Genomic DNA, 19,429 nt, shown 5'->3' on the forward strand with positions numbered 1-19,429 from the left:
TCTGCTCTTCAGAAGAGGAATAGGAGAATGTTTAGGAGCAGAGCTGGGCACCACACACACCTCCCTTCAATCCTAGCTCTGATAGTGGCCAGCTGTGAGACCTTAGCAAGTCCCAGGGGCCTAACGCTTCTGAGCTTCAGTCTGTAAAGTGTGGATGCTGGTACCTAACTCATTATTCCCTTAACAAGATTAGCACAATGCCCAGCACACTGGTGCTCAATGTGTGCTAGCAATTATCAATCAAGTATGCTTCAGGGAGGTAATGCAGTCAGGGGCAGGTGAGTGTGAAATCCAGTCCCCTTCTTCATCTTGTTGTATAGGCTGTATCTCATAATGGCAATGAGAGCTCTATTGCCAGCCTAAGGAGGCTTAAATATGAGCCTGGTATGTACATAACAGGACACCTACCTCAAAAAGTGCAGGGGAGTTTGAATGAGTGAATCCATGCGAAAGGCTTGGAGAGTGCCTGGCACCCAGGTGGCCATCTTGATAACCGCAAGGATTTACTGAGCACTTGCTCTAGGGTCAGGCTTTGGGGACAAACAGTGATGAGGTCAAGTCTCAGCCCCCTGCGAAACACATTCAGGCGGGAAAGACAGGCTCAAACAGGGAAACGGTGGCAAATGATACCAGCGAGGGCTGGGTCCCTGACACCAAGGAAACCCAAGGAAGCATTTAGATAAGGCGGTGACAATATTGCTCTCCTCAGGTGCCAAGGTCAAGGCGAGTCGCGGCAACACCATCTCCCCAGACACACACGTAACATCGGCCCTTCTCGGGGAAAGAGCAGGGGCTGAAGGGAGAGGCGGGGTAGGCGGCGGCTGGAAAAAAGTGAAATTTCCTCTCCTCCTAAGTCACCGGAGCGAGGAGAGCGGGCGCTGTCTCCGTAGGCTGTGGGCGAGGTGCGGGGGCGGCGGGGGCACGCTCTGGGTCTGCCAGGAGGGGAGGGATCGGAAGGGGAAGCGGGGAGGGAAAGGTGGGTGGGAGGCGCGGGGAGCGCGTTCCAAGGCGGCTGCTCGCGGGTGGCCGCAGCCCGGTGCTGGGACTCGCGCAGCTCCTCCTCTCAGTCCCCCACCCCTTCCTCCTCCTTCCTCTTCCTCCTTCCTCCTCCTCCTCCTCCTCCTTCTCCTCCTCCTTCTCGGCCCCGGGAGGAGGCAGGGCTGGATCCCTCAGCCGCCGCCGCTCCTCCTCCTGGCAGGCCGGCCGCGAAGTCAGCTGACGCCGGCGCTCCAGCCTCGCCTCCCCGCGCCGCGCTCTGCGCTCCCCGAAAGTGGCTGCAAGCTGGACGCCCACTCTCAGGGTTGGGGGGACAGAGAAAGTGATGTGCGTCTTTTAAAGCCTCGCCCAGCGCCGCCGAAGCAGCTTCACCTCTCCAACTTTCTCCCACCGACTGCTTGTCTTGACCCTGCCCTCCACCCTCCCCAAAGCCACTTCGGGTGCGCGCTCTTGGGTAAAGGGGGGTCACCGGCTGTCTGGGATGGCTTCCAATTTTAATGACATAGTGAAGCAAGGGTACGTGAGGATCCGGAGCAGACGCCTCGGGGTGAGTATCGATCCTCTCCGTGTTGCTGTTCGCCGGTTCGATTGTCTCTTTCCTGAGCCAGCATCCCTGGAGGGTGGACGGAGAGTCCCCGGCCGCGGGCCGGAGAATTACGCGGTGGCTTTCTCAGCCGAAACCCGCGTCTCCAGGGCTGTCACTGTAAGGCCAGCGTCTAGGTATGTAATGGGTCTATCTTTATCTCTTGGATGACTTGGCTTTCTGATGGTGGCCGCGTGTTGGGCTTCAGTAGCCACTGGAGCCCATCTACTCGAAATAAATATTTCTCGGTAGCCATGGAAGTTGGAGCTGAGAAACCCGGGCGGGGGTGCCTGCCGGATGCCCCCGGTTCCCCTCTTTTCCCACTCGCCGCCAACTTAACTTTTCCGGGGGATGGACTGGCCGGTTGAGAAAGAGGACACGCGTACTCGGTGTGAAAGAGGTCACGAGCCCTCTGACCCCAGGGAGAGATTTCTGCCAAGTGTAAGGTGTCTTTGGACTCCCCCGCCTCTGTCCCAGGTGTCGTGTCCACGGCGGTGCGGGCTGGCCTCTGACCGGGGCCAACTTGAGTAGACACTTGAATCTGGATTTTCCCTGGTTCGAAGCCGGGGTGGTGGATTTCTGTTGCTGTGATACACCCTGGAGGTCCAGGAGAGGGTTATTTACGTGGAACCTAATACCTGGCATAGCGCAAGTGCTCCCTACATAGGTCCTGAAAGGAAGAATGAATGAATCTTAGGGCACTTGGGGACGGATGTTGACACAGGCGAGCTGCTTCCTTAAAACTCCCTCTCTTTCGCCCCTTTCTCTCTGGAGGAGGCTTCAAGAGAGAACCCACCCTTCCTCTCCTTGGGCCTGAATGATGGTGAAAGAATTCCTGAGAGAAAGGGAAGAGACTGGAATGATTTTTTTTATTTCCTAAAAATTTCAAACTAGGTCCCTTATTTCTCTTTGCCTCCTATCAAGTGTTGTCGCTGTTTTAGTTGATCCTGTGCGTTTGGGCCAGACATAGCGGGTGAAAACTGGGGGTGGGGAGGGGAGAGAAAATATCCTTTAGTGTAATGCCTGAAATAATTATAATGTCAGTAATCGTGTGGAATGCCCCTATTGATAGTGATAAATTGAATAACTTTCTCTACAAATATGTGTCATTTGGCATCTTTCTCTTACTTAGTCTTTGGACTGTTTTAATGTGCCAGATACTTTTACTGAAAACTGAAAAGAAATTTCACAGTAGTAAACTCAGCTAGAGAGGGAAGCCCTGTGGGGAGGAACAGCCACAATTATTATAAAACTCTTGCTTAATTCGTTTTGGTCTTTTTCTTTTCTTTTCTTTTTTTTTTCCCCCTGCTGGTGACCATGTTTTAGCAATTATGTCCTGTGTTATTGTGAATATATACATATGTAATTAGGGAGAAATGCAACAGAACTCACCATTTCCATCAGCTCTGCCAAAGTTTCCTTGGTTTTCTTTTCTGCTATGCAAATATTCTCATCTGCAAGAACACGCATTGTTGGGGTACTTTACTGAGTGACTCCCATGTAAGGGGCAAACAGTAATAGGAACTTTCTATTTTTGGTATGCTTATAGGCTGGCCAACTGTTACAATTTTAAGGGGTGTAAGTTATAAAAAACCCCACCATTCTAATTTAGCTTTACTCCATCATGTCAATGGAAGGAATTGGTACGAGACATCCATTCTCTGTTAGGGAGCATTGCAATGGGAAGAGGACATGCATTATTAATGCACAAAATATGAATTATTCATAAGGATCAGAGTTTATGCCAAATTGTGACACATGGTAATTTATTTGAAAGACTGGTTACCGTCACTTTCTTGTTTGTGGTAACTGAGATTATTTTTTGTAAATTATTACAATTGACACAACATAGCCCTATGTGTGCGCCAACATTTATGGACAGATATTTGAAGCAGAAGGAACAGAAATACGGTTTAGTTTGTATTTGTTTTATATTTTATAACATTTTGGATGCTAGTGAGCGGTATACTTTCTCAAGATTTATTCTTTTTGTCTGTGCTCACATTCAGACTTCAGAATATCTATCGAATTATGGTTATTGCTCATGGAGAGAAAAGGTCAAAAATATGATCAAATAAATCTGGTCTTATTTGTTAGCATTGGTTTTCTCGCCAGTTAATTTTAAGAATATTCTTATGGTGTGATTTACAAAAGAGGCTCATTACATAGTTGCCAGAACACAGTGCAAACCAAAGTTTTAATGGAGGCTGCAAATACTGGTCAAGGATGCTGTAGGGAATTGGCATGGGGACCCTTTGTCCACAGGAAGGAATGGTAGTGGTGTTAATCTAGGCTACATATAGCCTAGAACAGCATGGGACATGTATGTTCTATGAACATGTGCAAGTCTCAAAGAGAGGTAGGGCATTTATTTTGTCTAGAACAATACGCACTTGGTAAGTTCCTGCTGAAATATGCACTGAACTATATAGTGCATGGATGGTCTTGCCATTTATAACCTTCTTTAGGAACTAATACAACAGCAGTTTTATTAGTGGAATCCAGACCATGTTTGGGAGGGTTTATTATTAAATACAAAAACATTTCATGGTAAGCAGCTGTTCCTTGTGCCGAGGAATAAATGCTTCTTTATTTATTCTCCAAATAAATATTGGAGAAAGGGAAGGGAACGCATTCTGCTTCTATTGTTTGTTGACTTTTGACCTTTCTTAGCCTCAGTTTTCTAGTCTGTACAATGAATACTATTTAGTGATGTTCTTGGGAGCATTAAATAAGATATTTGTGAAAATGCAATGAAAGTCTAGAACATTGATTCTACTTGTATCTTTTTTTAATCAAAGATGAATTAGGATTGGTAGACGGATACAGAAATTATCTATTTCCTTCTCCTTGTATGTAGAAGTGTACAAAGGCATAACTGTTTATGCAGTTCCATATTTTTTCAATGGATGAAACTTTTACATATTATATACATATATGTGTATGTGTGTATTTTTATACATAGGAATAAATATATACATATAACATATGTATATATTGTATAATATATAATATACATATGTATTTATACATGTGATTTTTTAACAGGACGGGAAACATTCTAAAAACATTCCCATCCAAATGGGTGACAGATAAGTGTTCACCTTCATTTGAAATCCCAAAGAGTTTAAATGATTAAACAATCAAATATGTATAGATTTATTTTCTTCTTTAAATATCAAAAAGCTTAATGAAATGCGATTCATTTAACTCAAGAGTTTCAATATCTTCACATCTGTATTCCCCAGCTTAATCCCCATTGGTTCCTGGAGGTCTCCAGCTGTGCCCTAGGTACCAAATTTGTTCAGGAATGTCGATGTTACTATTTGGGGGGCTGGGGGCAGGAGGGAAGCAGCTGTCTATAATTATCTGACTAATCCACAAAATGCACTAAAAATTTCTTTTTAGGGGAGAGGCAAATCAGGCAATTTGTATGACATTAACCTGCTGAATGTGTGACTTAGATGGCATCATGTAACAGTTCTTACTTCGTTTCTTTCCTTGCAATGGAGAGGATTTTCCATCAATCATTGTCATGGCTTGCCCACAGTGCAAGTTCAGAATGGAAACTCAGGTCTATTTATCTACACACAATCCCTCAGTTACTTGCTTTTAAGTGACATTTCTGTGCTCTTGTCTACCAAGGACTTACCAGCTTGGACCTCTTCTCTGACCTCCACTCATGTAAATTCTGCTGTCTACCTCACATCTCCACTTGGATGACTCACAGACCTGCTGCTCCTAGAGTCCTCTCCATCTTAGCCACTAGAGGTCCCAGCATTTTGGTTGCGAAGGGAAACATCATAAGCAAACCTTGATGTCATTTCACTCTTCTCCCCTCATCTCCCACCCCTACAGGCAATCCATCAGGAGATCTTGTGGGCTGTATCTTTGAAATATATCTAGAATCCGGCTGTCACCTCACACTATCCACTGCTACCACCCTGGTCCAAACCCTCCTCATCTCCTCCCTGTAACATTGCAACAGACTTCTAATTTGACTTCCTGCCTACACTCTTGCTCCCACCAGTGCCTTCTCAATATGGCAAAGTGTTCCTTTGGAAATGTAAGAAAGGTCATGTCACCTGGCTGCTGAAGCTGTCAGAGGCGTGAGAACCAGAGCAACTCTATCTTAAACAGGAGCTGGGTAAAATAAGACTGAAACCTACTGGGCTGCATTCCCAGATGGTGAAGGCATTCTAAGTCACGGGATGAGATAGGAGCTCAGCACAAGATACAGGTCAGAAAGACCTTGCTGATAAAACAGGTTGCAGTAAAGAAGCCGGCTAAAACCCACCAAAACCAAGATGGCCATGAGACTGACCTCCGGTTGTCCTCACTGCTACATGGCGCCACCCCCACCAGTGCTATGACAGTTTACAAATACCATGGCAACGTCAGGAAGTTACCCTACACGTTCTAAAAAGGGGAGGCATGAATGATCCATCCCTTGTTTAGCATATCATCAAGAAATAACCATAAAAATAGGCAACCAGCAGCCCTCAGGGCTGCTTCGTCTGTGGAGTAGCCATTCTTTATTCCTTTACTTTCCTAATAAACTTGCTTTCACTTTATGGACTTGTCCTGAATTCTTTGTTGTGAGAGATCCAAGAACCCTCTCCTGGGGTCTGGATGTTACCCCTGTCTGGTAACAAAACCATTGGTGACTTTCCATATACTGCAGAGAAGTCGTACAATGGGCCATGAGGCCCTGTGCTGCCCCAGAACCCTTTCTTTTACTCCCGGTTATCTTCTCCTGGCTTGCTCTCTCGCCTCCTTCAGCCTTTTCTCAGCTGCTACCTTTTCAGTGAGGGCTTTCAGACCTCCATCCATCCATCTACCTACCTATCTATCTATCTATCTATCTATCTATCTATCTATCTATCTTTTTTTTTTTTTTTTTTTTTTTTTTTAACGGAGTCTCACTCTGTTTTCCAGGCTGGAGTGCAGTGGCACGATATCGGCTCACAGCAGCCTTTGCCTCCTGGGTTCAAGCAATTCTCCTGTCTCAGCCTCCTAAGTAGCTGGGACTACAGGCATGCGCCACCATACCCAGCTAATTTTTCTGTTTTTAGTAGAGACGGGCTTTCACCATGTTGGCCAGGCTGGTCTTGAACTCCTGACCTCGAGATCCACAAGCCTCGGTCTCCTAAAGTGCTGTGATTACAGGCGTGAGCCACTGCGCCTGGCCTCAGACCACTCTATTTTATTTCTTCTTCCTCTCCTCTCCTTCTTTCCCTGCCCCTTTTTCTCCCTAGACTTATTACCCCCTCCCTCATTTATTTTTGTATTGTCTATATACTGCCTAGGACATGTGAGGCTCCATGAGGGCTGGGGACTTGTTTCTGTCTTCTTTAATCGTAGCTGTACCCCAGTGCCTAGTACGGGGCCCAGCACAGAATGGGCATTTGATGAAGATTTGTGGAATAAATTAATGACCCCATCACTGTGTAGTGGCTTAAGAGCATAGGCTCTGACATGTGACTGTGCTAAAATCCTAACTCACTGGCTGGTTATGTGACTAGAACATAGGCTCTGACATGTGACTGTGTTAAAATCCCAACTCACCTAATAGATGGGTAGTAAGAGCTTAACATAACGAGCTTAACACAATGCTTGACACAGTAAAAACCCAATTAATGTTTATTAGGGCTCTCACTCCTACTTCCAGTGTGGTTAGAGACAATGACACTTAACTGGTTATTATTTTCACTGTTTCTACTGCAATTGTTCTTATCCTCAAAGAACTTTTTTTTTTTAGTTAGGAAAACAAACTTAGTACAAGTACCAAATGTTGCTTGGCATTGATGGTTGATATGGAAGGAATTTGTAAGATTTCGCCATTATAAGATTTTTTAAGATTCTACACAAATGGCAGAGATATGGAATAAGGAGAAGTACCTCTTCAGGTAACTTCAATATGAGTGAATTTACTGGACTAGGAGGTATTTTTGTTAACTTGGGGACTGTTTTCTTTTGTGGCAGAGAAGAAATCTTAAACATTGGTCAGCTCATGTACAGGTTTTAAAAATAAACATTTTCTAACTCTTTCACTTATAGTTTCACCTGGCCTGGTATGCCACAAAGGCTTTCATGTTGCATTTGGGGTTTTTAGATTTAAATGTTCAGGAATCCATGCATTTTTAATGGTACCATGACTAAGTTATAGTCATGATATGAAAATTATACAAATAGAATAAACTCATATACTACTTTTTTTCTTTTGAGATGGAGTCTCGCTCTGCTGCCCAGGCTAGAATGCTCTGGCGCGATCTCAGCTCACTGCAGCCTCCATCCCCGGGTTCAAGCAATTCTCCTGCCTCAGCCTCCTGAGTAGCTGGGACTACAGGCACGTGTCACTACAGCCGGCTACTTTTGGTATTTTTAGTAGAGACAGGGTTTCACCATGTTGGCCAGGCTGGTCTTGAACTCCTGACTTCTGATGATCCATCCGTCTCAGCCTCCCAAAGTGCTGGGATTACAGGCGTGAGCCACCGCTCCCAGCCTCATCATATGCTATTGTTATTTAAGTATATATATGCATATGCACATATGAACTCATGCAACTGTTCAGTAAGATATGTGAAGTTTAGTTACTCTTTAAGAATAAGAGGCTTTGGGATAACTTTACCAGTAGGGAAATTTATGGCCAGATAGACTGCGTATATATACATGCATCAGTCAGGATGACTGAATTATTTTAGCTCCATTTGAATCAGCTTCGTTGACATGGTTTCCATGTCAGAAGGGTTTTCCAGCTCGTATTTCAGTCATCTTCATCTGATTGTCCACATGGATCATACGATTAATTGTGCATAAAATCAGCCTTGACATCATCATCCCCAAAACTGATTTAAGCAAAGAGTAGCCAATTTAGTGACTTTGCATATAGACATAAACCAAATTAGTGACATGATTTTCCCCACATCTGCCAATGTATTTTCGAAATCGTATGTATTAGAAGACTAGAGATATTTATTTTTAAAGCAGCTTTGTAATTTTTGTGGGGAGTTGTTTGGTATTTTAAGAACTTAATTTTCCTTGGAATATCTTTTCTTTCATTTATTTTATCATTCCTCAAATATTTCTTGAGTACCTATTCGTGTTAAGCTTAATGTAAAACACCTTAAATAAGGCAGATACAATCACCATCCTCAAGGAGTTGACAATTTAATTTTGGATTTGTATTATTAACAAGAGATTAATGTATCACCATAAAGAGGAATGAATCTGAGTAACAGGTCAAATATTGAAGTGAAAAGATGCCTGCGGATATTTTTCTATTCTATTTTTGTGAAGTGAGGAAGGACAAGTTTGATTTTTCTCTTACTCCAGGAATTTGATCCTAGTGGGGTTGAAATTAAACCTTTGGAGATTCTAAGCTCTCAAGTGATTATGGTGCCTCCCTCCTGCAACTGCCGTTCCTGTGAAATTCAAAATAAAATTGTGAGTTTAGAAATGCCATATGATATATGTGAATCTTTAAATTAAAATAGCTTCTTTCTAGCATGCAGATGGCTAAATTTTGAATAAGTATTTGAAAGCTGATTTTTACAGAGCAGTTGTGGGGGCTGTCTTTATTTTATTAGTGTTCCACCCTCTGTTTATGCCCTGGATCCCAGAGAACAAACATGTTAACTGTGTGTCTTGTGTGCTTAAGCCGAGTTGTTAACTAGGCTCCAGGGAGAGGATGCAGGTGACTTTTCTGAGACAATGCTTTGCAGCTTGTATGAGATTCTTACAGAAGTCTGGTCTTCCCTGCCCCAGCCTCTCCCATTTCCCACCCGCTGTGCCTTCTTAAAGATTAAGATCAGGGTGGGCATGGTGGCTTACATCTGTAATCCCAGCATTTTGGGAGGCTGAGGCGGGTGGATCACCTGAGGTCAGGAGTTCTAGATCAGCCCGGCCAACATGGTGAAACCCCGTCTCTACTAAAAATACAAAAATTAGCTGGGCATGATGGCAGGCGCCTATAATCCCAGCTACTTGGGAGGCCGAGGCAGGAGAATCCCTTGAACCCAGGAGGTGGAGGTTGCAGTGAGCTGAGATCCTGCCACCGCACTCCAGCCTGGGGAAAAAGAGCAAGACTTTATCTTAAAACAAAAGAAAAAAATTAAGATCAATATTTCATTATTTTAATTGAATTTTTATTTTAGATAATTGTTATGTTCATATGTAGTTGTAAGAAATAATATGGAGAGATATTCCATGCCCTTTACCCATTTTCCCCCCAATGGTAACATCTTTCAAATTTGTAGGACAATATAAAAGCCAAGATATTGACAATGATACAGTTGAGATATAGAACATTTCATTCCCTGGAGGCTCCTTCACAGTCTTCTTATATAGCTGCCTCTCCTGCCCCTGTCCCCCATATCCCTAATCCCCTGACAACCACTAATCTGTTTTCCTTTTGTCATTTTGTCATTTCAAGATTATTATGTAAAAATGGAGTCCAGGCTTCGTAGCTCATTCCTGTCATCCCAGGACTTTGGGAGGCCAAGGCAGAAGGGCCACTTGAGCCCAGAAGTTTGAGACCGGTCTTAGGCAACATAGTGAGACTGTCTCTACAAAAAATAAAAATAGAAAATTAGCCAGGAGTGGTGGCACATGCCTGTAGTGCTAGTTACTTGAGAGGCTGAAGTGGGAGGATCACTTGAGCCTGGGAGGTTGAGGCTGCAGTGAACCGTGATCATCCCACTCTACTTCAGCCTGAACAACAGAGCAAGATGAGACTCTGTCTCAGAATTTTCAAAAAAAAAAAGAATATTATGTAGGCCGGGCATGGTGGCTCATGCCTGTAATCACAGAACTTTGGGAGGTTGAGCTGGGCAGATCACAAGGTCGGAAGTTTGTGACCAGCCTGACCAACATGGTGAAACCCTGTCTCTACTAAAAATACAAAAATTATTCGGGCGTGGTGGTGTGTGCCTGTAATTCCAGCTACTCTGGAGGCTGAGGCAGGAGAATCGCTTGAACCTGGGAGGTGGAGGTTGCACTGAGCAGTGGAGGTTGCGGTGAGCCGAGATTGTGCCATTGCACTGCAGCCTGCGTGATAAGAGTGAGACTCCCTCTCAAAAGAAAAAAAAAAAAATGTAATATAAAAGAACCATACGGATGTAACCTTTGGGGATTGGCCTTTTTTAAAACTCAATATAATCCCCTGAGATTCGTTCAGGTTGTTGTGTGTATGAGATTGTTCTTTTTTCTTGCTGAGTAGTGTTCCATGGTGTGTATGTAGTTTGTTTAGACACTCACCTGTTGAAGGACGTGGGTTGTTTCTGGTTTTTGGCTATCATGAGTAAAGCTGATATACTAATGTCCGCATTTGTGCAGAGATTTTCATGTGAACATAAGTTTTCATGCCTCTAGGCAAATGTCCAGGAGTGCAATTGTTGGGTTGTAGAGTTGTGTCTAGTTTTTAAAGAAACTGCTGAGCTGTTTTCTCACAGAGGTCGTACCATTTTACATTCACATCAGCAACGTGTGAGTGATCCGGTTTTTCTGCATCCTCGCCAGCATTTGGTGTCGTCACTGTGTTTTATCTTAGCCATACTTCTAGATGTGTCGTGGTATCTTATTGTGGTTTTAATTTGCATTTTTGTAAAGGGTAGCAATGTTGAACATCTTTTCATGTTCCTGTTTGCCATCTGTATACCCATTTCAGTGAAATGCCTGGATTGCTTATTTTGTAACGGTTGAGTTTTGAAAGTTCTTCATATATTCTAGACATCAACCCCTTTTAGATATGTGATTTGCAGGTATCTTCTCTCTCTCTTGCCTTGCCAGCCTAATATCCTGAAGATGTTTTAATTTTTTTTGTAAGTGTTATAGTTTTATCTTTTATATTTAAGTCTGTTATCCATTTTGAGTAATTTTTGTATAAGGTGTGCATTTCAGGTCAAGGTTATGCCTATGGACACACAGTTACTCCAGCACTTTTTTGAAAAGGTTGTTTTTTCTTTCATTGAGCATTTTTATGTGTGTCTTTGCCTGGGACCTCTATTCTGGTCCATTGTTTTATATGCCTTATATATGTACAGTGATATGTCTATATATGTCTGTATTTGTAACTATACAATAAGTCTTGAAACAGGGCATACTGATCCCTCTCAGTTTATTCTTTTTCAAAATTGTTTTAGCTATTCTATTTCCTTTGCCTTTTAATATAAATTTTTAAATGATGTCTATAACTACTAGAAATCTTCCTGGGACACTGTCTCATTCTACACACATACACATACACAATTTAATTTGTGCATTAGTTTTTTTTTTTTTTTTTTTGTGGTGGTGGAAATAGCATAAGTTTGAGACTCACATTTTAATTTGGGTCTCAGCTTGGCTGCTTATTGGTTCTGTGGCCTAAGGGAAAATTGCTTATTCTTTCTGATCTTTACCTTACTTATATATGAAAAATGAGGATAATATATGAAAGATGAGTATACCAGGCTCTTAATCCTGTGCCTGAATCATAGTAGAAACTCAGTGAGTCATACTACTGATTTTTATTTTTTATTGGTAAGAGGTTGAAACGATATTTTTAGTTTATTGTCTGTAAGAACCATGGCCTGGTGGAAATTAATTCACTCATATTCCAGCGGAAGAGTCATGTTTTTGATAATAAAAAATAAGGTTGCATTCTGTCTTCCTCTTAGTGTTGACTTCTGTGATATATTTTTGTAATATTGGGTTTGTTTAGGAGCCTCCAGTGAAATCCTGTCTTAGAACATAAAGACTTGAATGTATTAGCCAAAATGGCCGACCTTTGATTAAAAGACTGGCCACAGTATTTTTACCTATTAACTCTAACAGCTTTGTCCAAATGTGAGATTTATATGTCTGGAGAGAGAATTTTAGGGTAGTAAACAACATTCAATCATAAAATGAGAAAAAGTGTTATTTATTGCTCAACATATCTCAAAGAGTTGGTGACTACTAGGACTTTTCCTAGAGGGGACCATCCTAACTTAGGTGTGGAGTGTTCAGGCTGACAGCATCATGTTTCGTTGCATTAATTAACTTTATACGATGTTAAATTTTACATTTTCTTTCAAGTGACACTGGTTTCCAATTTCAGATAAGAATGTGTGCTTCCTCTTTAAATAAGGCTTATTTATTTAAAAAAGTAAAGTAACTTAATTCATGTTAACTTACAGCGCAGGTATTATATGACCATGCAGTGGCAAAAATTTTGGAGGCAGGTGATAGTACACAGAGGCAGTGCAAATCCAAAGGGTGCAGGGCTGAAGTTTGGGGAACTGCAGACCAGTGTACTTATTTTTTAAAATAGCTTTTCTAAAATGTCTTTACTTATAGCTGCTCTATGTCATCATTTTATATAAATAACTTAAAAATTAGGTGCTTAGGGAAAAAACTCCTGTGTAGCCAATACCATCATCTTACAAAACTTTCCTCTGGTATCACCATGTGTATGTCACTTCTCACCCCCCAAAAACTGTACAACCTTATTTTGGTTTTGCCCAAGCCCTTATTTTTTCTTCCCTTCATTCAAATGTACAATGGATACTGCTGTGAATAATACAAAGAGAAACTAGCAAGTCTCATGAACGGACTAACTCAAATTAGTTAAAACACTGGTATTGAGTTCAATGCTTTTATTTAATACAAGTTTTCATGTTTAGAAGAACAATTCAACTCTTAGAATTCATTTTATTATCTTAACACCGTACATTCATTCAATAAAAGAAATTTATTTTCCAAACTTTTAAGAAATCATACTTATTTGAATCCCCTCTTTATACTAATTTCTCAGTTTCCAGGTTTCTTTCCACCAAAGTGCAGAAATTTTGGCTAATCCGTGAAAAAGTCACTTTTTGAGTCTGGGTTCCATTCCACTAGCAGTGGCCTCAAATGTGGAAGTTATCACGAACCTAGTCTAGTCTTCAGCATCCATTAATTCAATGTGGTGTAAAGTGAAGTTGGATAGGAATCTTTCCAAGAAAGTTTGTCCTCTTGGAGAAGTCTTCACTAGTTTGAATCCATCTTGTCCATTAACTGGCTGCTCTTACTTCTGATTTTCTCCTGGCTGGCTGTCTCTTGGCATCCATATTCCTGCCTCAGAATGACTTGCCTTGACTACAACATTTGAAGTTGACTCCTCACATTCTTCTAGAACATCACCTAATTTAATTCATGTATAGAACTTAACAATTTTTTAAAATTTGATGCCATTTGTTCTCTTCTTTTTCTGTTTCTCCGTTTCTATATACATTCTTTTTTTCTTGTTTGTTTTTCTTCTGTAAGAAAGGGAATGAACAAGATAGTCAAAGTCCTTGGCCTCATAGAACTTACTCTAAGAGACATAAGTTTTATCTTACATATATTATTTGCTTATGTTTCCTTCCTTCCTTCCTTCCTTCCTTCCTTCCTTCCTTCCTTCCTTCCTTCCTTCCTTCCTTCCCTTCCTCCCCTTCCTCCTTCCCCTCCCCTTCTGCCTTCACTTCCCTTCCTTCCTTTTATTATTAAATATGTGCATGAAGTAGGTGTTATTTTATGCCCATTTTACAAATTATTTACATCTTAGAGTAAGTTCTCTGAGGCCAGGGACTTTGGCTATCTTGTTCACTGCTGTATTCCCAGGTCATAGTCCTTAGTAAATTCTTGATATTTGTTGATTGAATGGATGAATGGTTTTACTTCCTGTCAGAAGAATGGAATGGTGTATTCAGATGTGAGAAGACAAATAGAAAACTGTGCCTATATCCCATCTCATTTTGCAGTAGATTCTCTTCTGAGCAGTAGAACGTTTTAGAATTTCTCATAGTTGTTTATATATAATCTGCAAATTCATCATCAGGAAATACAGCAATTAATATCAAAGGTTTGGATTTACTCCATTAAAATTAAATTTTATTTGATTTCTTTTGGAGTAGGTAATATGTACACTTGGTATAAAATTCGAGGATACAAAGTTTATACACTGAAGAGTAGTTTCCTTTCATCTCCATTTCCTAGAATCATCTAGTTCCCTTTTTCAGAAACAACCACTGTGAATAGTTTCTTCCAGAATAGTCTATATATAAGTAATTTTGTGTGTGTGTGTGGGTGTGTGTGCATGTGTGGGTCTGTATGTGCGTTTGCATGCAATTTTTACTTATATAGTCTTCTGAGCCATGGATTTTTTATTTAGTGATATATCATAGTTTTGAATAATTTGATAGGATTCCCCTGTATGGATATATCTTATTTGATTATTTATTGATTCTTCTTTCCTTCCTTCCTTTTATTTGTTAAATATGTGCATAAAGTAGGTGTTATTTTATGCCCATTTTACAAATTATGAAACTGAGATACTAAGAGGTTAAGTTTTCAGCCAACTCACACAGTCTTACGTGTCAGAGCCTGGGTTCAAATCCACTGTCTTTCTCTTTCATGGAACATTGGGGTGAATCCATTTTTTTCCCCTCTGTTACAAACAGTGCTACAGACTACCCCTCATCACACCCAGTGGAGATCCTGGAGGTGAATAAATTCTTAGAAGTGGGACTTATTGTTCCAAGGGTATTCACATGTAGAATTTCATGAAAGTTGCTTTGGAGGATGTTCTCTAGCAATGTACAAGAAAGCCCATTTCCTCTCATTTTGTCACATTTCGCCCAAGAGCTTTTTCAACGTTTTGCCAGTCTACTAGGTGAGGAATGGACTCATTTGTGTATAGATTTCCCTGACTTGAGGCTGAGTTTTAGGGCATTTTATAATTAGAATCTTTTCAGTTGTACAGGTTTTTTTGTTTTAACAGTAATATTTACTCAACTCAAAAAGTAGTTATTTAGTGAACATTTAGAAACATATAGATCATAATTTACTTTCTTAAAACACACATTCCTGGGAAATGGCTCTATGGAAATATCTTACCTAGAAGATAGGATAAATTATATGTTAGCTGTTACTGTATTTATTTTTACTCTAAAAATTAAATTATGAATGTGCACTTTTGATAAATGTATGTTGAATGAAATGATACATATATACATACACATGCATATATACATATATACATTTTAAATTTAATCAGATAAATACATATTGACTAATGCAGCTCAGTCTATATTCTTGGTCAGTCTTATAAAATACTTCGAGTGTGTCTAGCTGTGTGGCAGGAGTGGGAGGGTAGGGGATGATGTGATTCTTTGTACTGAGTGCTAGATATAATTTCTGAATATTGCATTTATGTTGTTCCTAGGTATCTGGTATCTTGAGACTCTCTTTTCCTTTCTCTCTTATTTTTGTTTTTATTTTTTGAGATGGAGTGTTGCTCTGTTGCCAGGCTGGAGTGCTGTGGCGTGATCTTGGCTCACAGCAACCTCCACCTCCTGTGTTCAAGCAATTCTCCTGCCTCGGCCTTCCGAGTAAGTAGCTGGGACTACAGGTGCACACCACCATGCCAAGCTAATTTTTGTATTTTTAGTAGAGATGGGGTTTCACCATGTGGGTCAGGATGGTCTCGATCTCTTGACCTTGTGATCTGCCTGCCTCGGCCTCCCAAAGTGCTGGGATTACAGGCGTGAACCACCGCACCCAGCCTCCTTTCCTTTCTCTCTAAGCTCTGGCCACATCAGCTCCTTTTCACTCTTCAAATGATGAACTCTTTTCCGTCTATGTCTTTGCCGTGTCACGCTTCCCTTTGTCAGTAATGTTCTTCCATGGCAGGCTCTGACCTCATTGTCAGGTCAAAAGTCCCCTGCCCAGAGAACTGTTTGACCATTCAATCTCAGATGGTCTCCTTCAGGTATTCTCTGTCTCTCTCCCTTTTAATTGCATGCAGGATCATGCCTCACAACGGTAATGATTTCTTAAATTATTCATTTCTTTGTTGCTTGTTTCTTTTAGTAACCACAAGCACTGAGCGGGTCTTTGTCTGTTTTGTTCATGGCTGAATTCTTAGTGGCTAGAATACTATCTGAGCACACAGTAGGTGCTCAATAAATAAAGTGAAAATTGAAAACCTGAAATAACATCTTGCATGTTAAATTATGAAAAAGGTGAGTCACCCTAGCATAGTATGCATACACGTCAAGACATTCATACACGTCAAGAAATTGCAAAAGGTTTGTGGAATTCTATTGTGTGATTCTTGATTCTTGTAGTCTCTTTGCAGTATCGCAGCTGCAATCCCCAGGACAGGTCAAACTGGTAGAACAGAAACCTGGCCAGGGTGAGAAGGGTCCAATTTTCACCCCTGTCCTACTTCTGGCCATCTGCTATGAGCAGACCAGGTCACTGAACTGCTTACACCTTGGCTTCCACTGCAGAAGATGGAGACAGAAATGCCTTCCCTCCTTCCCCCAGCAGCTGTTCACCTCTGCACAGGAAGTGTGACTGTGGACATGAAGAGCCTCTCAAGTACCCGGAACATTCTATTCAGTCCCAAGTGGGTCTCCCCGGCATCCCACCATTGGCTTCCTGAGTGGAAAATAGCAGAGAAAACTTGAGATTTTTCTCCAAAGTTGCCATGACTTGTATCAGATCCCAAACAACTGAATTTATTATTTCCTTTAGATTCCAAGAGTGATCTGATATTCGAAAAAGCAGAGTTTAATTTCTGGCAAAGAATGGCAAAAAATGAAAGAAAGAGAGAGAAAGTGAAAGAAAGAGAAAAAGAAAGAAAGACACAGGGAGAGAAAGAAAGAACACCGACCCACTCCACAACAAAGGATATCATATACATATATGACATAGATGTCATATTTATAAATTCATATGTCATATATATAAATTCTTTTAAATTAACCGGTATTTTATATTATATATACATGATAGAGAAATAAAACAATGCAAAATAGGATAGAATGAAAAGAAAAATTTTCTCCAACCCCAGACTGGTCTCACTTCCTGGGATTAGTCATTCTTAGTAGATTCTTGTATCTTTGTACAGCGATGTTTATTAGAGGCAAGCATAAAAGTGCGTGTACTTGTGTGTATATGTGTAATTTGTTTTACACACATGAGTTCATACTATACAATCCTATTATATACTTTGTCTCTTTTAACTTATGTTGAAACACTTTTCAAACATTTTTAAGAATGGTCAATATTCATTTTTTTCCTATGTCACAATTTCTTTAATGTAGTCTACTAACAATGGACATTTTTAGGTAGTTTCCAGTTTTTGCTATATAAATAATGAGGTAGTGACATCCCTGACTATACACTCATGCATACTGATACTGTATTTCTAAGATAAGTCCTAAAAAGGAAGTTGTCTTACAAAGTTGTGTACATTTACACTTTTGAGGAATAATACGAAATTTTCTTCAAAGAGGTTGTACCAGGTACACTCTGATAAAGAGTGCTTGTAAGAGTGTGGCTTTGTGTGTGTGCGAGAGCATGCACGTGTGTGTGTGTGTGTTTTAGGAGAAGAGAGAACAGAGAGAACAACCTTTTAAAGGATGTTCTTGGCCAAGTACGGTGGCTCACGCCTGTAATCCCAGCACTTTGGGAGGCCACGGAGGGTGGATCCCTTGAGGTCAGGAGTTCAAGATCAGCCTGGTCAACATAGTGAAACCCTGTCTCTACTAAAAATTAAAAAAAAAAAAATTAGCCAGGAGTGGTGGCGGGTGCCTGTAATCCCAGTTACTCGAAAGGCTGAGGCAGGAGAATTGCTTGACCCTGGGAGGCGGAGGTTGCAGTGAGCTGAGACTGAGCCACTGCACTCCAGCCTGGGTGACAGAGTGAGAATCTGTCCCCCTCCAAAAAAAAAAAAAAAGAAAGGATGTGTTTGTCCGTTTGTCCGTCTGCTCCTTGGCTCAATCCCCCACTCCCCAAATCTGTTCTCTTTGATCACCTAAATTGATCACCTAAAAATTGAACCTAATCCTATCCTACCTTTCTTACAACTTTCCAGTGCCTTCCCCTTGTACATGAATATCTCTGAAATGTACTCAGGACACTGTGTGACCCAGAGCCTGCTGCACTCACTCGCTGTGTCACACCATACTCCCCAAAATCAGTGCATGAGCCCAACACACCTCCTTTAGTTCCTCCAGTAGCCACGTGCTCTTTCCTTTGTCACCATTCTTATATGTGCTCTTCCTGTCGACTAGCAAATTCTTACTCTTACTCTTAGTTTCTCTAATTACTGCTCATCTTGAAAATCCAGGCTGTAATGTCATTGATTTGGAGTTGCTTTTTCTGACACATCCCCATCTAAATGGTAGGGTTAGCCCCTTGTTACAGGTGGACATGTAAATTTAATTAAAATTAAATACAAATGTAAAAACCCAATCCTAAGTCACACTAGCCACATTTTAAGTGATGAGTAGCCACGTACATAGTCATCAGTGGCTACTATATTGGAGAACACAGATATATTTCCAGGCTGAATGCAGTGGCTCAGGCCTGTAATCCCAGCACTTTGGGAGGCTGAGGTGGGAGGATCGCTTGAGGCCAGGAGTTTGAGACAAACCTGGGCAACTTAAGGAGACCCCCATTTCTGCACCAATTAACTTAGTTGGGTGTGGTGGCTAGCCTCTGTAGTTCTAACTACTCAGGAGGCTGCGGGGGGAGGATCGTTTAGGCCCAGGAGTTGGAGGCTGCAGTGAGCCATGATCATGCCACTGTACTCCAGCCTGGGTGACAGAGTGAGACCCAGTCTCAAAATAAAAATTAAAAATTAAATAAAATATTTCTATAGTTGTAGAGAATTCTATTAAACAGTGCTGCCCTATAGCCCTATATTACTTCTTCATGACACTCATGGCTTAAAAGTATTTGTTTTGAGAGTGTTGTTTTGATGATTTTGGCTCCATAAGCCTGTGAGCTTCACAAGGGCACAGCTTGTCTTGCTTCTTGCTTTTTCCCATATATTAAATGTTCAATAACTATCTGTTG

At 41.2% G+C, this 19,429-nt stretch overlaps 1 protein-coding gene across 3 annotated transcripts in view; it reads left to right on the top strand.

The window, feature by feature from the left end:
• Positions 1–1,001: 1,001 nt before the first annotated feature.
• The window catches only part of DOK5 (docking protein 5), a 202,795-nt gene continuing 184,367 nt past the window's right edge, over positions 1,002–19,429 (top strand). For 2 of the 3 annotated variants that reach the window (XM_011978130.1, XM_011978132.1), the window contains exon 1: positions 1,002–1,543. In XM_011978130.1, coding sequence (XP_011833520.1) covers positions 1,478–1,543 — 66 coding nt within the window. In that variant the 5' untranslated portion in view covers positions 1,002–1,477. The remainder of the gene's footprint in view (positions 1,544–19,429) is intronic. The other variant, XM_011978131.1, reaches the window with a different exon arrangement.

Source organism: Mandrillus leucophaeus, unplaced genomic scaffold (assembly GCF_000951045.1).
Source record: "Mandrillus leucophaeus isolate KB7577 unplaced genomic scaffold, Mleu.le_1.0 Scaffold19, whole genome shotgun sequence".
NCBI classification, from domain to species: domain Eukaryota; kingdom Metazoa; phylum Chordata; class Mammalia; order Primates; family Cercopithecidae; genus Mandrillus; species Mandrillus leucophaeus.